This window comes from Medicago sativa, chromosome 4, assembly GCF_051527215.1.
Source record: "Medicago sativa cultivar Bolivia chromosome 4, Bolivia_mono, whole genome shotgun sequence".
Classification (NCBI taxonomy): domain Eukaryota; kingdom Viridiplantae; phylum Streptophyta; class Magnoliopsida; order Fabales; family Fabaceae; genus Medicago; species Medicago sativa.
This window is the reverse complement of record NC_140752.1, coordinates 63874708-63894119: the sequence shown is the minus strand read 5'-3', so window position 1 is coordinate 63894119 and position 19412 is coordinate 63874708. Positions and strand designations below refer to the sequence as shown.

General features: G+C 36.4%; 1 protein-coding gene and 1 pseudogene across 1 annotated transcript; both read right to left on the bottom strand.

The window, feature by feature from the left end:
- Window positions 1-11886: 11886 nt before the first annotated feature.
- On the bottom strand, window positions 11887-15436 carry LOC146930648 (uncharacterized). Its single transcript, XM_085707583.1, has 2 exons — window positions 15386-15436; window positions 11887-12234 (listed from the first exon to the last, which is right to left on the bottom strand). Exons 1-2 carry the CDS (start codon window positions 15434-15436, stop codon window positions 11887-11889), a joined length of 399 nt encoding a protein of 132 aa, XP_085563709.1.
- LOC146930647 (uncharacterized) lies at window positions 15386-17977 on the bottom strand (annotated as a pseudogene).
- Window positions 17978-19412: the final 1435 nt, after the last annotated feature.

Below are 19412 nucleotides of genomic sequence, written 5' to 3'. Positions count from 1 at the left end.
GAAGTGCAAGGGGGACTGGACTACTTCCGGATTGTGGAAGGAACCAGTATAATTGCTTTGTGTCGTTCTTCTTCTCTCTCTCTCTGTTTTATTCCGCTGCATTTAGATTTTGATTATCACTTCAGAAGCTGTCTCGCTTAGCTTCTGATCAGTGTGTTCAGTTTTTAGGAGAAACGAAGAATTTTTTTAAAACACAATTCAACCCCCCTTCTTGTGTTTTTCTCACCTTCAATTGGTATCTAGAGCCTTGGTCTGTTGTGTAACACTTAACCGTGCAACAATCAAAGATCTGAGAAAAACATGTCTACTCCTACTCCTACTGGTCCTGGTGATACTAGCTATAAACATGTCTCACATGATTATAGTGATAGTAAGAAAACCAGTATTGGAAAAGTTCCAAAGTTCAATGGAGATGCTGAAGAGTTCTCTTGGTGGAAGACCAACTTTTACAGTTACATCATGAGCCTAGATGAAGAATTATGGGATATTCTGGAAGATGGTGTTGGTGATTTAGTCCTTGATGAAGAAGGAGCTGCTGTGGATAGAAAGAAACATACTCCAGAACTGAGGAAACTTTACAAGAAGCATCATATTATCAGAGGAGCTCTTGTCACTGCCATACCCAAAGCAGAATACATGAAGATGAGTGACAAATCCACTGCTAAAGCTATGTTTGCTTCTCTCTGTTCAAATTATGAAGGGAGCAAGAAGGTCAAAGAAGCAAAGGCTCTCCTGCTTGTACATCAGTATGAGTTATTCAAAATGAAGGATGATGAAACTATTGAGGAGATGTACTCAAGGTTTCAAACCTTAGTTTCTGGTCTACAGATTCTAAAGAAGAGCTATGTTGCTTCTGATCATGTAAGCAAGATACTCAGAAGCTTACCTGCCAGATGGAGACCAAAAGTGACTGCCATTGAGGAAGCTAAAGATTTAAACACTTTAAGTGTCGAAGATCTTGTTAGTTCTCTCAAAGTTCATGAGTTAAGTCTTAATGAACATGAGTCTACTAAGAAGAGTAAATCAATAGCTCTTCCATCCAAAGGCAAGTCATCAAAAGCTCTCAAAGTGGTTGAATCTGAAGAGGAAGAACAGTCAAGTTCAGACTCTGAACCAGATGCTGCAGAAATGGCCATGCTCTCAAACAGACTTCAATATCTGGCCAAGAAGAACAGAAAGTTTCTCTCCAGAAGGGGTAACTCCAGAAGCTCAAGGAAAGAAGATCAGAAGGGATGCTTCAACTGTAAGAAGCCAGGTCACTTCATTGCTGAATGCCCTGATCTTCAAAGAGAAAAGTCAAAGGACAAGTCAAAGAGGTCTACATTCAAACCAAGCAAATTCAAGAAGCAGATTAAGCAAAGTTTAATGGCAACCTGGGATGATTTGGGTAGTGAATCTGGATCTGATAAAGAGGAAGCTGATGAAGATGCAAAGGCAGTTGTTGGGTTGGTAGCAACAGCAACTTCAGAAGCTGGGTCAGATTCAGACTCAGAAGATGAAAACGAGGTATATTCCAAAATTCCCAGAGATGAACTTGTTGAGTCACTTAAAGAACTTCTTACACATTTTGAAGTAAGAACCAATGAGTTGAAGGATTTAAAAGAAAAATATGCTGATTTGGTACAACAGCAAAAATCAACTTTATTGGATCTGAAAGCTTCTGAACAATGACTTAGGGGCTTTGACTTCATGTGTAAAACATATGAAGATCAGCTCAGGTTCTTATGTCAGAAGCTACAAGAAAAGTGTAATGAAAAACCTTTAAGTAACCATGAAATTGCTCTTGAAGATTTTATTATATCTGGCATTGACAGAAGCAGAGTGGCTTCTATGATTTATAGCATTTACAAGAACAATGGCAGAGGAATTGGTTTTCCAGAAGTGAAACTGGAGAAAACCAATCTAAAGTCTTGTTGTGAATGCATCAAGGAAGGTCTGAAAACATTCTTTGTACCAGAAGGGGCTGAGTTGGAAACTGTTGTTCAATCAGAACCTGAAGCTTCTAGTTCTAAGGCTAAGATTACTTCAAAGCCAAAGAACTCTAAGTCAAAGGCTATGATCAAATCTGATTCCAAAACTTCAAAGGTTAGGATCCTGAAAAGATCAGAACCTATTCCTCAGAGTCTGGTGAAACCAAAATCTGGGGTTCTGAAGTCTAAGTTTCAGAAGAAGACAGTTACTGCTTCTGAAGTACCAAAACCTAAGGTGATGGTTAATCAGAAGCAACCCAACTCACAGCACAAGGTACAAGAAGTGAAGAGTAAAGCCTTAAGTACTAACCTTCCAGGACCCATAGAACAATGGGTACCTAAATCTAAAAATGTCAATGATGCAGGTATGTCTAAGAGCAGTGCCAAAGCAAAGATCATGGTACCTAGACAGTGGTTGCTCAAGACACATGACAGGAGACAAGTCCATGTTCCTCAGCCTAACAATGAAAGAGGGAGGAAATGTGAAATTTGGAGGCAACCAGTCAGGCAAGATCATAGGTACAGGAACTATTGGTAACTCCTCTACCTCAATTAATAATGTATGGTTGGTAGATGGTCTTGAACATAACCTTTTGAGCATTAGTCAATTTTGTGATAATGGTTATGATGTGCTTTTTGAAAAACCCAACTGTACAGTAATCAACAAGGAAGACAAATCCATTGTGTTCAAAGGAAAGAGAGTTGACAATGTCTATAAAATCAATTTTTCTGAACTGGCTGATCAGAAGGTGATGTGCCTACTATCAGTGAATGATAAGAAATGGATGTGGCACAGAAGGTTGGGACATGCTAACTGGAGGTTAATCTCTAAGCTTAGTAAGTTACAACTTGTGAAAGGGCTACCAGACATTGACTATTATTCAGATGCACTCTGTGGTGCATGTCAGAGAGGGAAAATTGTGAAATCATCTTTTAAAACAAAAGATATTGTTTCAACCTCAAGACCTTTAGAATTACTCCATATTGATTTATTTGGACCAGTAAGTACTGCATCCTTATATGGAAGTAGATATGGATTAGTCATTGTTGATGATTACAGCAGATGGACTTGGGTGAAATTCATAAAGAGTAAAGATGTTGCGTGTGATGTATTCAGTAGCTTCTGCACTCAAATTCAATCTGAAAAAGAATCAAAAATTTTGAAAGTCAGAAGTGATCATGGTGGAGAATTTGAAAATGAGCCATTTGAAGCTTTTTGTGAAAAACATGGAATTTTCCATGAATTCTCTTCTCCTAGAACACCACAACAAAATGGGGTTGTAGAGAGAAAGAATAGAACTTTACAAGAAATGGCCAGAACCATGATTCATGAAAACAATTTACCAAAACATTTTTGGGCAGAAGCAGTGAATACAGCATGCTATGTTCAAAACAGGATCTATATTAGACCTATTTTGGAGAAAACAGCATATGAACTCTTTAAAGGAAGAAAACCCAATATCTCTTACTTTCATCAATTTGGATGTACATGTTACATTCTGAACAACAAGCTCTACCTAAAGAAATTTGATGCCAAGGCCCAAAGAGGAATCTTTTTAGGTTACTCTGAAAGGTCAAAGGCATACAGGGTGTATAATTCAGAAACACTCTGTGTTGAAGAATCTATGCACGTTAAATTTGATGACAAAGAGCTTGAAGATAAAACTTCAAAGCAAGGTGAAAGTTTTGCAGAGATACAGGTTCCTGAAGCTACTCCAGAACCTGATCAGATAGCTGAGTCTGAAGATAGTCCAGAAGCTGAACCCACATCAGAAGCACAAGATGAAGCTGCTTCTGATGAAGCACAAGATGACTCACATCAAGAAGATCCTCCCAGAAACACATTCAAACACAAGTCTTCACATCCTGAAGAGCTAATCATTGGAAACAAAGATAGTCCAAGAAGAACAAGATTACATTTCAGACAAGAAGAGTCAATGATTGGACTAATCTCAATGATTGAACCTACAACAGTTGATGAAGCACTTTCAGATGATGGATGGATCCTAGCTATGCAAGAAGAGTTGAATCAATTTCAAAGAAATGATGTGTGGGATCTGGTACCCAAACCTCAGCACAAGAACATTATTGGAACAAAATGGGTATTCAGAAACAAGCTGAATGAGCAAGGTGAAGTAACAAGAAACAAAGCCAGACTTGTTGCACAAGGGTATAGTCAACAAGAAGGTATTGATTACACTGAAACGTTTGCTCCAGTTGCAAGATTGGAAGCAATCAGGTTACTTCTTTCCTATGCAGTTAATCATGGCATAATATTATATCAGATGGATGTCAAGAGTGCATTTCTCAATGGTGTCATAGAAGAAGAAGTGTATGTTAAGCAACCTCCTGGATTTGAGGATATTAAATATCCTGACCATGTTTTTAAATTGAAGAAATCACTATATGGCTTGAAACAAGCTCCCAGAGCTTGGTATGATAGACTAAGTAATTTCTTAATCAAAAATGATTTTAAGAGAGGACAGGTTGACACTACACTCTTTCAGAAGGACCCTTGGGAAAGATACTCTTGTTGTGCAAATATATGTTGATGATATAATATTTGGTTCTACTAATGCATCTCTTTGCAAGGAATTTTCTGAGTTAATGCAGGATGAATTTGAAATGAGCATGATGGGAGAGCTGAAGTTCTTCCTTGGCATTCAAATCAATCAATGCAAAGATGGAGTCTATGTTCATCAATCAAAGTACACAAAGGAGCTTCTGAAGAAGTTCAAACTTGAAGATTGTAAAGTGATGAACACTCCAATGCATCCTACGTGCAACCTGAGCAAAGAAGATGAAGGAACTAAAGTAGATCAGAAGCTGTATAGAGGTATGATTGGTTCTTTGTTATACCTCACTGCATCTAGGCCAGATATTTTATTCAGTGTATGCTTGTGTGCAAGATTCCAATCAGATCCTAGAGAATCTCATATGACTGCTGTCAAGAGAATCTTCAGGTATTTGAAAGGAACAACCAATCTTGGACTCCTTTATAGGAAATCCTTAGATTATAAGCTAATTGGATTCTGTGATGCTGATTATGCTGGTGATAGGATTGAAAGAAAGTCAACCAGTGGCAATTGTCAATTTCTGGGTGATAATCTTATATCCTGGGCTAGCAAAAGACAAACAACTATTGCTATGTCTACAGCAGAAGCAGAATACATTTCAGCTGCAAGTTGTTGTACACAACTACTTTGGATGAAACATCAGTTGGAAGATTATCAGATAACTGCTAACAGTATTCCCATTTATTGTGATAATACTGCTGCTATTTGTTTGTCTAAAAATCCAATTTTGCATTCAAGAGCGAAGCACATTGAAATCAAACACCATTTTATCAGAGATTATGTTCAAAAAGGAATTTTAGATATACAATTCATTGATACTGAAAATCAATGGGCTGATATATTTACTAAGCCTTTAACTGTTGAAAGATTTGATTTTATAAAGAAAAATTTGAACATGCACTTTGTATCTGATTAAATGCTTGCTTGCTCCTGAATAGGATTTTAGGTTCTGAAGTTAGTTCAGAAGCAGCAGTCCATCAGAAGCTCTTTATTGAGGTTCTGAGGAAAACTCGCTTCTGATGATGACGTCAGCATCTGAAGTCCAGAAGCTGGATTTATTGCTTCTGAATAGTTGAATTAGTGGAAACGTTGGAAGTTACCTTTTAAAAAGTAACTTTTGGCCCACTAACTTGGTAGTTACTCTGTGAACTTCTTACGTGGCCTGTATGTGTTGGTGTATAACTAAAAGGGCAATGATGATTTAAAAGCTTTGAAAGTACTTTTCACGCGCCCCCAATTTTGTCATTAATGTTATGTTTGTTTGTCTCTTTTGAATTGCAATCGTTTTACTTTTAACACTTTGTCAATTCACACACTACTCACTCACAACAAACACATTTGCTCTCAAACCTCTTGCGAAGTAAGCGCATTCTCTCAACCTTAGAACCCTAAAATCTTCATCTTCTTCAAATCTTCGTAAATCATCAAATGGCATCATCAAGCTCAAAAGTTTCAGAATCTACATCAAACAAGCAAAGCGTATCAGAATCTGGGTCCATCTACAAAAAGAAGACTATGGATATTCCATGGGAATCCTTAATAGTTCAAGTAGAGTCACCGGTGGATTTTGCTTCACTCAAGAAGTATGAAGTAAACATGGAAGGTTTGATAGAAACTCAGATGATGTCTGAGTATTTCAAGATGCTAAATGGGCCAACATATGTGAACTTGGTCAAGGACTTTTGGTTAAAAGCTGAAGTGTACAATGAAAAGCCTGCAAAAGTCGTAAGCAAACAAGCGGGGTCAAAGAAAGGGAAAATGGTCATGGATATGAATCCTACATCATTTGATAGCTTAGAAATAAGGTCTGAAGTGATGGGCATTCCTATAACCATCACTGAGGACGTTATAGCTAAAGCTTGTAGGATGCATGCAGAGGGAAGATTCCAAGAAATAGTCAGGAAGGAAGATGTCCTGCTAAAAGGTTACTACAACTCTCTTCTGGGTGGGAAGAAAGATGCCAAGCCTTCAGAGATGGAGATTCACAACAGAATGTTGGTGAAATTCAGTAATGATTGCTTCTTTCAAAGAGCAGGAGGGTCTGACCAACCCAACAACCAACAGAAGCTAGCAATTTATTTCATGACCAATCTTGAAAAGATAAACTTCCCCAGATATGTAATGGATCATCTCTGCTGGGCCATAAACGAAAGCACTACAAGAGGAAGAAAACAAGTACCCTATGGAAGATTGCTTTCTGAAATCTTTCATCAAGGAAGGGTGCTGGAGTTCTTAAAAAGGACAAGGAGTGCTTCTGATAAATGTTTCGAAGTCTCTACTGCTGAAAGGACTATCAGTAGCAGGAGCTTATGCTCTATGAAGTTCATCAAAGAAGCCCCTAAAGATGAAAAGTGGTTAGAGATGACAACTGCTGAAACTGAGATAATCAGGGACTTTCCTCCCATCTTTAAGGAAAGTGACTCTGATTTCCTAGTTCAATCAGTAGCTGAGTACGTCTTGGAGGAAGATGCAAGGTCTCAGGAGGAAGCTGCTCTTGCTAAAGGGAAAGGCAAGAAGGCCAAGGCAGTTGCTGTGTCAGAAGCTGCTGTTTCTGAGGCACCTGAAGGGAAAAGGGCCAGAACTAGTTCTGAATCAGAAGCTGCTCCTACTAAAGGAAAGAAGGCCAGAACTAGTACTGAGTCAGAAGCTGCTAAACCTGTTTTTATCAAGGAAAAAGGAAAGATGCAGAAGGTTGGTGCTGCTTCTATTCCACAGAAGAGGAGAAAAGGTAAGGCAGACTTGGTAATCACTCAAGAGCAGCTGGATGAAGCTCTTGAAGAAATAGAGAAAGAGGAGGCTGATCCCAAGCTGAAGAAGAAGAAGGCTCCCCTTCAACTTGTGAGTCCTATGGTTGAGATGACTCGAATAAGGAAAAGGATGGCAGATGAACGTGCTGCTGATCTTATATCAGAAAGAAAGGATCAAAAAGCTCAATACATTCATCAAAGAGATGAAAAGCTCAAGGCTTTGGGATTGGAGGACTGTGATAGGTTCTACAAAGATAAACTGGCTGAAGTAAGAGCCATTGCTGGTAAACCTACTGAAGACAATGAGAAAGACGATATGATGCTCGTCTTTGAAAATGCTCCAGAAGAGGGAACTTCAGAAGCAGTTTCTCAATCTGCTGATCCACAGAAGATCACTTCTGAAGCTGACCCTGCAGATCAGGTAATCCAGATTCCAGTCACCTCTATCCCCACTTCACCCTCTTCACCATCAGCACCTGAACAAATAGAAGACACTTCTGTCTTAGACAATCTTGCTCTCCACTACTCAGGTGAATTACCCATAGACAAAACTTCAGAAAAGGCCTCTGAAGCAACTCCAGAAGCAGCTGCTTCTGAAAATGTTGTTTCAGAAAACCCCCATCAACAAACACCTGAACCACAAAAACCCACAACACCCCCACAATCACCAATAGCCATCATTGACCCCCAACTCAACAATCAAACAACAACTTCACTACAACAACCACCAACTGAAACTGAATTTCAACCTTTACCTGAACACTCTCCAGAACCAACTCCCATGGATGTTGACATCTCTCAAGTCAATGTTCAAGACTCAACCTCCACCACACACATTGATTCTGACCAGCCTTCGTCTTCAAACACACAAACACACCTTACCTTTCCAATTCCTAACCCCATTCAAGATTTAGAAATCAGTGATTCTGATCTTGAAACCCTTGATCATCCACCCACAAACATCCTGGAATCTGGATATATTAATTCTGAGCTTCTCACAATCTTGAGTCAGATGCATAATCTGGTGGATCAAAGAAGGACAATTGATCTCACAGGTGCATATGAAGACTCCTGGGCATCTCTTCAAAACCGGGCAGCTGGGGTTATTGAAGAAATCAAGGCCAAATGCATCAGAGTCAAGCAAGCTTCAGTCAGAAGGCTAATGGAGCAAGTGAATCAGAGTCTTAGAGTAAGAAGTTCTACACTGCTCCTGGCAAACCAGCCTTTCTTCTTTGAAACGGATTACTTGACCAGAGAAGCAAGGCTGTGTAAGCTTCTGAAGAAACAGATGGCACAGCAGCAGCAAGAAGCTAGAGAAAGGGAACAAGCTCTTCTTCAGAGGCAACAACAACTTGAAGAACTGTTGAAGAAGAAGATTGAAGAAATGGAAGAGATGAAGAAACAACAACAAACCAACCCTTAGTTGCACACCCTTGTGTTTTTCTTTGTTTGTTGTCTGTTTTAAAATTTCTTAGTCCTTGCTTCTGAAACCATCTTGTCTTATTTCTCTTGCTTCTGAATGCTTACTGATTCTGACTGTTTAGCTGCTTCTGACAATTGATATACATGTTCATATATTTTGCTCTGACTTATTTAGTTCACTTTCTTTTATACTCTCTCCTGTTTGAGTTTTTCTCATATCTTTTTGTCTTTTATGCTTAAATTTATTTTAATTTTTTTTTGATAATGACAAAAGGGGGAGTATATGTGACAAGTATTTAAAGGCTCTGAGCCCCATTAATGGCATTTGAAATTTTTGAAAACCTTCTATCATTTTTTTTACCTTATTGGTATAAGCTATGAACGAACGAAGGAGTATCAAAATTCAAGTAAAATTAATTGAACCATTCTTCTTATCTATAAGTTAATTCTTTCAATGATTCAATTTTGTATTTAAGCTCTGATAATATTATTGCGCGAAAAATGAATTTAATTAACCTGGATAGAACTTAGGGGGAGCTTACAAACCTCACCTTAAAGACTATCAGACTCAGGGGGAGTTTGAGCTTACAAACCTCAGATTCTGAGCTTACAAACCTCAGAACCCCAAAGTCAACTTGTTTGTCATCATCAAAAAGGGGGAGATTGTTGGAACAAAATGTGTTTAACAATGAACCTTAAAGGGTTTTGATGATAACAAGGTATTAAAAATTGTAAATTGGACTAGCTAATATTTGTTCAAGTGTACAGGACCATAATTATAAAGTTACATCATCATTGGTTCTGAATGAGCAAATAAAGAGCTATGGAAACAACAAAAATTTGAAGCTTGGACGCTCCTGAAGGCAACTTGCTACTGAAGAGAAAAAGCGCTCCTGAAGTCAAGCTGCTCCTGAAGAAATAGCGCTCCTGAAGTAAGCTGCTCCTGAAGAATAGTGCTTCTGAAGACAAGAGGTCCAGAAGCCACATCATCAGAAGCTGCGTCATCAGAAGCTGCAGAAGTCATATCATCAGAAGCTGCATCATCAGAAGCTGCCTCATCAGAAGCCATTTCACCAGAAGCTGAATATCAACTGGATTTGCAAAGAATCAAGAATTGAAGAATTATCAATGCAAAAGCTGTCTATTGGATTCGAAAACACAAACAAAGGATTAGTGGAGTTTGCAACGGTCATTTCAAAGGTGTTTGAAGGCGTGTGTTTGCAATTTGGACGAAAGCGTTGACATTGTACTTTGTACGAATTGTACAACCACGTTCTCCACTACTCTGTTTTGTGTCCGCGCTACAGGACAAGAAAACAGCTCCAGAATACGGTTTCGCCTGCATAGATGTTCCTTTGGATAAGGAATGGATTTCAAATTTGTTCTTCATAGGACAACAGCCAAATCAGGCAAAAGATTATTGGTGAAAGATCAGGCTTCAACAACGACTCTTTGGTGTGCTGGCAATTTCACAATGTCTCTCTCACACCTCTATATAAAGGAGTGAAGACCTAGAGAATTGGTAATGCAAGAACGCTGAACGAAAGACTCACAAGATTTTCACAAGTACCAAACCTCTGCTGAAATTGTTCTGCATTCACTTAGAATTTCTGTGTCTCAAAGTCATATCTTAGAAATTCTTAAGTCCATTGAGTCTGTATCTGATTTGTATTGTGAGCACCTCTGATTGTATATCAAGTGTTCAACCTTAAACAATTTTCTGTGTAATTTTGTTTAGTTAGGAAGTCTCTTGATTGTGTTCTTGAGCAAAGGAAGTCTCTTGATTGTGTTCTTGAGCAAAGGAAGTCTCTTGCTTGTGTGCTTGAGCATTGGAAGTCTCTTGCTTGTGTGCTTGAGCATTTGTAATCAGATATTACTCATAGTGAAATCTCCTTGGAAGTGCAAGGGGGACTGGACTACTTCCGGATTGTGGAAGGAACCAGTATAATTGCTTTGTGTCGTTCTTCTTCTCTCTCTCTCTGTTTTATTCCGCTGCATTTAGATTCTGATTATCACTTCAGAAGCTGTCTCGCTTAGCTTCTGATCAGTGTGTTCAGTTTTTAGGAGAAACGAAGAATTTTTCTAAAACACAATTCAACCCCCCTTCTTGTGTTTTTCTCACCTTCAAACATGACATTGATTGATTGGATGAAGTGTACATACTCAACCAAACTATATGGATACGATTATATTTACCTAAGTGAATATGCCAAATCATGAAAAATGACCTAAAAATTATGGAACAAATAACGGTTTTTAAAATAGAAGGACCCAAACGGCCAAACCGTTTTTTAACAATGCTTTTAAGCCAAATAAGCTTTATCATTTATGCTTTTGTTTTAACTCTAACTTGTCACTGCCAATGGTCATGGGCCACTCCGATCAACGTCAACCACCACTTCAACCACCATTGACCACAACTATGACCACCTCTGATCTGCAATTTAACCACCTCTAAGTACAATTATGAGCACCACTTTGACCATCACTCATCGTCACTCTGTCCACCTTTGAACACTAATATGACCACCATCGACTAGTGACTACCATTGTGACCACCACCAATTACCGCTCCGACCAAAACTATAGCCACATATTGATCACCGCCGACCACCATTTCAACCACAGTTGATCACCACTAGCAAGGGAGGAGCCACAACAGGGGGCAATGTAGGCCGCGGTCCCCTCAAAATTTCCAATTTTTTTTATACCATGCTTGCTGATACGGAGTAACACTTTAACATGATGATTAGTTTCCAAATATTTCATTGTTTTGCATTTATTAGGTATATTAAGTTTTGTCTAATATAAACAAGGCAGTGCGATGAACATCTACTTTTGTATGAGCACGATTTTGTTATGCATTTATCAATATTCAATCATAAATGTCATGTTCCTTCAAAACAAATCATAAATGTCATGGGTTTTTATATAATTATTTTTTTTTTTTTTTTTTTTGATAAACTAGGAGAAAGGGCAAGCATCAAGAGGCCTCGTCGACATCCCAACTAGGTTGGCACCCCGAGAGACCTCCATCCTATACCGCCTAACTCAAAATATTATTAAAAAAAGGGGGAAAATACAAAAGGAGGGGGGACCAAACCAAAACCCTCCAAGGAAAAAAATATATACAATCAACAGAAAAAAAAACAGCCAAACTACAAAAACCAACTAGGGGAATCTATAATTTGGTAAGCCACATCTATCTCGAAAGAAGTCATATTTGAGATCAGCAGGAAGTGCATCTAACCAAATCTCTCCTACCATGGAATGTCCCATATTAGCTAGCTTGTCAGCACAACAGTTCCCTTCACGGAATATGTGAGATGAAATAACCTGAATCCCCAACTGTCTAGCGTTGTGCCATCTGTTACGTAACTTAATCGGCACCAAAAGAGGATTCGAAAAAATCAAAATAGCACTAGATGAGTCACTTTCAACCCATATATGCCTCCATCCCTTGCTGGCCGCAAATTCAATGGCAATAATAATGGCAAGGACCTCCGCATAAAACACAGACTGAGGAAATTATTTTTATTTAGAAATGTTATAAAAAATTGTATATACTCATAGTTTATTTTTTTCATCAAAATAAAAGTTATTAGCTTCTTTTAAAGTTATGTAAACAAGGTGGATTCTTCCTTTTTCAATCAGATTTTTTTTTCATACACAGGACACACACATATAATTTTATCCGTAGAAACATTGAACTTTTATTATAACAATTTCAATATTGGCGGTGTTGCAAGCGACACTACATAGCATTTTAATATGAAAAGTGATATTTATACAACTATTTTTTAACAATTTTTTGGAGAACCCTCGTCCATTTTTTTGCATGTCTTATCCAAAAAAATAATTGTTCAACTCTCAATATCTAATGATGCACGTAATGGAAAAGATGTTTTATATTAGAGATGGGTTTCTTCTATTAGCAAAAAGAATAGAAGAGATGAACTTCTTCAGCTTACTAAAACAACCAACCAAAGTGTGATTAGTTTGCAATAGAATCTAACTGTGGTTCTAGATTAGTTTTACTTCCCATTAAAAGTATATCCTACAAGTTAACATCATTTCTATAAAAATTTAAAAAAAGATCCAACAAATTTTGGTGCTGAATATTTGAAGAAAAATAAATATAATTAACAAAAAATGTTACTAAATTTAAAAATAATTTAAATAAATTTACTTGCAATAAAAGTTTAAACTCTATTCTATATAACTTCAAATGTTTGGATAATATAATATGGATATATATGGTCAGCGACACCCTCTATCTAACTTATGTAATGTACTGTAGTGTACAAGAAAATTACCCTTTTTACCGCAGCGCAGAGCACAAAACGAAGAGAAAATGACGACTCCTGGAATAGAATCTGACATCAAAGGTACCCTATTCTGGTGAAAATATTGAAAAGCAAATATATGACTCAACAGGTCAGGTACACTTTTGACTAACCATAATTCACTTCTAGAATTTTCACCTCAAGTCATACAATTACTAATTATTATTCATAAATTTTCCTCTCTGATTTTCAAATGGTGGGTCTGTTTTTTTCTTATAATTGTTATGATTGTGGGGTTGCAATTTCATCGTCATATCGTTTTCTCTGATGATCATATGTATATTTTATTATTTAACTTCTTCATGTTCGATTGATTTTATCTTGGTTGAATACTGGCCTGCCCACTGGGTTGACAGCCACTGAATGCAAGGATTGAGATGGCAACAAAAATGAAACCTACTCACTCTGTCTCATGTTAAATTGTGATGTGATGATATTTACTTGAGATGAGATAAAGGAATGATATTTTCTGGATTAATCAAGTAAAATGGTAAATATAAATATTTAGAATTTTGTTTTTTAATCCTTATAAAATAAAATAACATTTTTTATTTATTTTTGTGACATTTTTCTTTAGCATTTTAGGGATGGAAATTTTTTACATGAACTAAAAATACTGATAGAAAATTCTACATAAACTAAAAAATGTAGACGGAAAATTTTACTCGAATTAAAAGTACGATTTTATTTTGTCAAAAAAAAGTACGATTTTATTTTGTAGGGGTTAAAAATAAAATTCTGAATATTTATAGGGATCATTTACTTAATTAAACCATATTTTTTAAACATGTTTTTACCAAGTTTTCAACATCATTTAACAACAATTTGTTGGAGAATCCATAGGTCACATGAGAAAGGTATATGTATTACATTTCTAATATACACAACATTTTACTCATTCTCCTTAAAAACTAAAAAAAAACACTTTACTCATTCTCAAGTAATATGAGACTTAACCACTTACATTTGACACTCAACAACCTTTTAAGTGTTCAAGTGACATGAAACTTCTACCTTTTAAGTGCAAGTCACCTACCTCACTAGTTTGATATACACTCACACTTAAAATCCAACGATCTTCTACCGAGTTTAACAAAGTCTCTGGTACCACTTGTTAAAAAATATAAGGGGACCCGAGAAATAACAGACACATTAAAACTTACAATGTAAAAACTTTCTACATATAATTATTAAAAAGCAACTTTATTTATAGTAAAATGTAAATATCTTCAAACCACATATTCGTCATCGTATTTAGACACACAGGCCAGTAAAAAGTAACATAGCCTTTTCGCTTTTTTAATGATTTATTTTGGGTTCAGTTCTGAACTTCTGATATATATTTCTGCAGCCACCAACGAGCATGTTTCCGCCTCCGTAGCAGTTTCTGAGAGAGTCATGTGAATTACTGATACAATTGAAAAAGAATATACTGTACATCTATTTTCGTCTATTTGAGTTTGTCTTTTATTGCATAAGAACAATGCATTATGCATAGTAGCTGCTATTTTTTCTTGAAAATTTATATATGACATTGACACATCCATGCACCTCCTTGTGAAAATTTGTGATATAATAGATTTTATTTTTGGTTACAAATGATATAATAGATATGATACGTTGATGATAATTAAAAAATAAAGATAAGCAAATAAATAAGATTTCCAATAAATTCCTTCAAAAAAGATGTCCAATAAATGTATAGAAATAAAGGTGTTGAAATATATTTTTTATTCTAATAAATTTAGAGTGAGTGATGATGTCTTCGCACAAAGTAGATAAGACTTTGCTTGAACAATGTTTTAAAAAACAGTTTAAATGCTTTTTAGCTATTAAAGAAGTTTTCTGGATGAGTCGTATATTAAGTCCCAAAAACTTTTAAACTTAAAAAACACTGCTACCCCGTCCCTAAATATATGACCCTTTTAGGGAAAAACATGGAAATTAAGAAAATTGGGTATTGTATTAATTTTGTTGACAATTACTATTGTTTTATAAGTTTACCCTTTAGGAGCATGTAACATAGATAATTAATGCACTTTAAAATTTGAAAGAGGTCTTATAAAAAGAGACAAAGAAGAAATGAAAAAATGTCTTATAATTAAAACGAAGATTGTATAATCTATTGAAATTTACCTTATTTCAAGAATACTAGCAAGACTTGAATTCAGGGCTTCTGATTTCAAGACCTGTACATTGCTCTAAAGAAAATTTTACCCTATACTCCTACATTTATACTCACACTCATACATTTTCCATAAACTACCTATTTTACCCTTTATACAATTAAAACATTTCAGTTGTTTTTTCATTTGTCACCTAACCTTTCCAAGTTTTCCGGTTTCCTCGGCCTTTTGACGAGAATCATCGTCCATAAAATAGACTCGAAGTTTTCAGGTTTCTTGGGATTTCATCAAGTTCCTCACGTTCATCGCGATCGGAATTCGAGTATCGTTTGTTGTTTGCAATTATTGTAATCAGAACTCTTGTTTACGATTATCGTTTGTTGGTTACATCCATGGTTGTCAAAATCAATATTCCACTAAAGATCGTTAGGGTATAGAAAGAGTGTAGATCGTAGGATCGTAAGATCCCACCAAATAGACAAAATTATAAAAGAAACTAAGAAAAATAAACTTTCATAAAAAAAAAATCATTAATCATCATTCTCTTTGTCTTAAACATCACAACTTTGATCAAAAAAGAAAGCATCATCCTAAAACTTCAATCTCTTAAACATCATGAAAAAAAACCTAATTCAACAAGTCATTCAAAACATTCTGATCAAGCGCAATATCTTTCATAACATCTTCATCTCTAAGTCCTTCAAATTCTTCATCAAGATTGTGGATCTCCAAGTCATTTTCAACAGTGGCAGCTCCATTATCTCCTTCATATTGGGTTCCTCCCTCCAAATCTTCACCTTCTATTGTAAGATCCCAAATTTCATTTCGAAGTGAACATTCTTCATTGTTCACAATCCACTCATCATCGGAATCAATGTCATCAAGGCTATATTCAACAACCTTTCTATCTTTCTTCTTCTTTGCCAATTTAGAATTAGTCATCACAAACACAACATCATTCATGGTCTTTTGTTTTAGCCTATTTCTTCTCTTTGTATGCACCTAATAACATCTAAATACATTAGTATATAGCAATTTGATATATTATTATAACAATTTAAATTTGAAAGAAACTTGCCATCTCAAAAGCATTCCAATTTCTTTCACATCCGGATGAGCTACAAGTCAAGCTTTGCACACAAATTGCAAATTTTTCAAGTTTCGGATGCCCACCATTGTGCCGAAGTTTTTGTTTTAAGAGCAGCCATTGCTATTGGACTACCAAATTATTTTGCCTTCCTCATAATATCTTCAAGTTTATCTTACTAATTTCTTGAACATCTTCAACCATCATTTCCAAACAATCGTATAGTCAACGTTTCACTTCAAAATCAGCTTTAAAATCAACATTGTAATCTAACTGAGGATTCAGGTAATAACCAACATCATGCAAAGGCCTATGCAACTGTCTATCCCACCTCTCATCAATGATATCCCATAGAGGCTTTTAACTAAAAAATGAAGAGAAAAAAATTAGAAGTGTAGAATTATAGAGGTGCATAATTGCAGAATTATAGAGTTGTAGAGTTACAAAATTATAGAGTTGCAGAATTACAGTTGTAGAGTAGATTTACCTTCTTTGGACCCCATTGAAGTTGGTTTGAATTTTCTCTTCCATTGCTTCATAAATCCATCCCATTGCTGGTTGTTCATCCGAATCCACTAACGGAGACTTTAATTAGTGGAAAAGCACCTTTACAACAAGTACCAATGTCTTTCCAAAACTCTATCCATCACCACTTCTTCAATTTGCTTTCCTTCCTTCCTCTGTTTTTGCAAATTTAAAAGATATCCATTCATTAGAGGTGAACATCCTAACCAACGCCCCTTTGTTTTCATTTAAACACCCTAAAGTTAAATACGATGTTGCAAATCGAGTAACCGCTGGTCTCACTAAATCTTTTCCCTTGGTGAAATGTTGTAATAAAGAAATTAGGGAAGATTTAGAGTAAATATATTGAGTGAGCTTTTTACCCTTGGAAATGGTATCACGATGAATTGTTTTTGTTTTTTTCAAGATCATCAAACATCAAATCGATATAGTGCGCTGCACATGGTGTTCAATAGAGTTTCTTTCTTTTTTTCATTAACATTTCCCCAACAACTATATAATTTTCTGCATTGTCGGTTACAACCCGAACTACGTTTTCTTCTCCTACTTCCTCTACTATTTGATAAAGCATGATAAAAAAAATTATCAGCAGTTTTTGTAATGTGTGAAGCATCTATGGACTTTAAAAATACAGTACCTTTGGGGCTATTCACTAAGAAGTTCAATATTGTCCTTCTTCTAATGTCGGTCCACCCATCACTCATGATAGTGCATCTTGTCTTCTTCCAAATAATCTTGTGTTCTTCCATGGCATTTAATGTCTCCTCCTTTTTTTGTTTTAGATACTTTGTTGGAATTTCATGATAGGACAGTGGTTTGAATCCTAGACCATGTCTGGAAACCTTTTCCAACATTCTGCTGAACTCTTCACTCTTCGCTTCGTTAAATGCAATGACATTATTGTAGAAAAAGGAAGCAATTTCTAAACAAGCTTCTTCCCTCAAACTCTTTTTGAAGATGATGTTGATGGTGGCCTGACTGCTCACTCTTGTCTTCTTGAAAAGATTTGCAGCTGTAGCATTCCTATCATCGTCCAATGGCCTTTTTCCTCTTACGTTTTCACCATTTGTATCATCTACTTCTAATTTTTTTAGTAGATTGGTTTGCAAGGTTTTTACAATCTCCCACATTTGTACTTTCACTTCATCAGGTACAGAAGGAAAATCGAAAGATATCATACACAACGGAAGAAGAAGAAGAAGAAGAAGAAGAAGAAGAAGAAGAAGAATTTCGATTTTCTTTCCTTGGATCATTACGAAATTCAAACATGAATCAGTGATTCGATTGTTACCTCGAAGTTTGGAATCTGAACGTTGGAAACTGGAAACTGGAATCTCGATCACAGCCAAGCAAGCAGTAAGCAGGAAAGCCTCTAGCAAGTCCACACGAACAGTGCTCCTCCAAAACTCGGTGCTAGCCAATGAATGGGAAGTGCAGAGAATAAGGGTTGCTCCAAAAACGTGTAACCAAAAACTTCAGCACTAGAGTTCTATTTATAGAACTTCTAGTGTGCTCTGCAAGTCAGAAGTCATTATTGGGCTTCCGTAAGCCCAACAACAAGTTTAGTAATTTTGCTAACTAATTAGTGTTATTTACTAAACGCACCCCTTATATAAGTCATACTTATATATTTCTCTTTTGACTGTTCTTTGTGTGTGACCCTTTAGATTCTAGTCACGTTGGCAATAATATTAAATCTAACATTTAATATTATAAACAATGAGCGGTATCTAGCAACACATCATTGCTACCCAAGTGACAAGAATGTCAAGTGATCTGACGAAACCTTTCCATGATAATACTCATGTGTACAATTACTCCTTTGTCTCGATATCTTTATTGATCCCAAGGCATATATATTGTCACCCTTGTATAGATCAATATTTATATTTCTTGATTCCGAAATATACTGAATAACGAACAAGTCCAATATCTTATATTGACTTAGTTCGGCATGGCCATGCAGTTTTACAGTCATATTTCATCAAGAGGCCTAAAGATATATCTCCCGTTTATGAGGAGGGACAAATCCCATCTAGGACACTCATGTCCCTCAGCATGCTTCATCAAGTACCCATCAACCAACGTTATGGTTATCCTTTTATAGACATCTAGGATCCTGAAATGCTCACATCTTTTTGGGGAAGGAGACTATGTGCTTCAGTTGGTGGATATGGTTAAGTTTACCTCTTCAAAATGGTTTTTATGAAAACGTTATGGTCATACTTGTTCCTTTTATGAGTTGGATCATGAACCCATTATGTGTTGGCATCGTTAGTGTCATATGGTAGATTTGTCTAGGGTTGGTTGATTGAGAGGTTATGTTCCTAGTCTTCCTCTTGTTCGGTTGTGGTTGGGTGTTTATGTAAGGATTTTAGATGGTTGTGATTAAAAAATAACACATGTACATCCCCTTATTCTATTATTTGATGTCTTCTCTCTCTTCATCATGTCTCAGCTGCCTCACCATCGTCGCCGTTTAACTTACCCATGTCGTCATCTCTCTCAAGCTTGTACCTCGCCGTCTCTCTAGATGTATGTCGTCTCTCTCACTCTCGCATCTCTCTAACACCCGAGATTTGGTGACCGCAACAACAACGACGATGCTAAAGG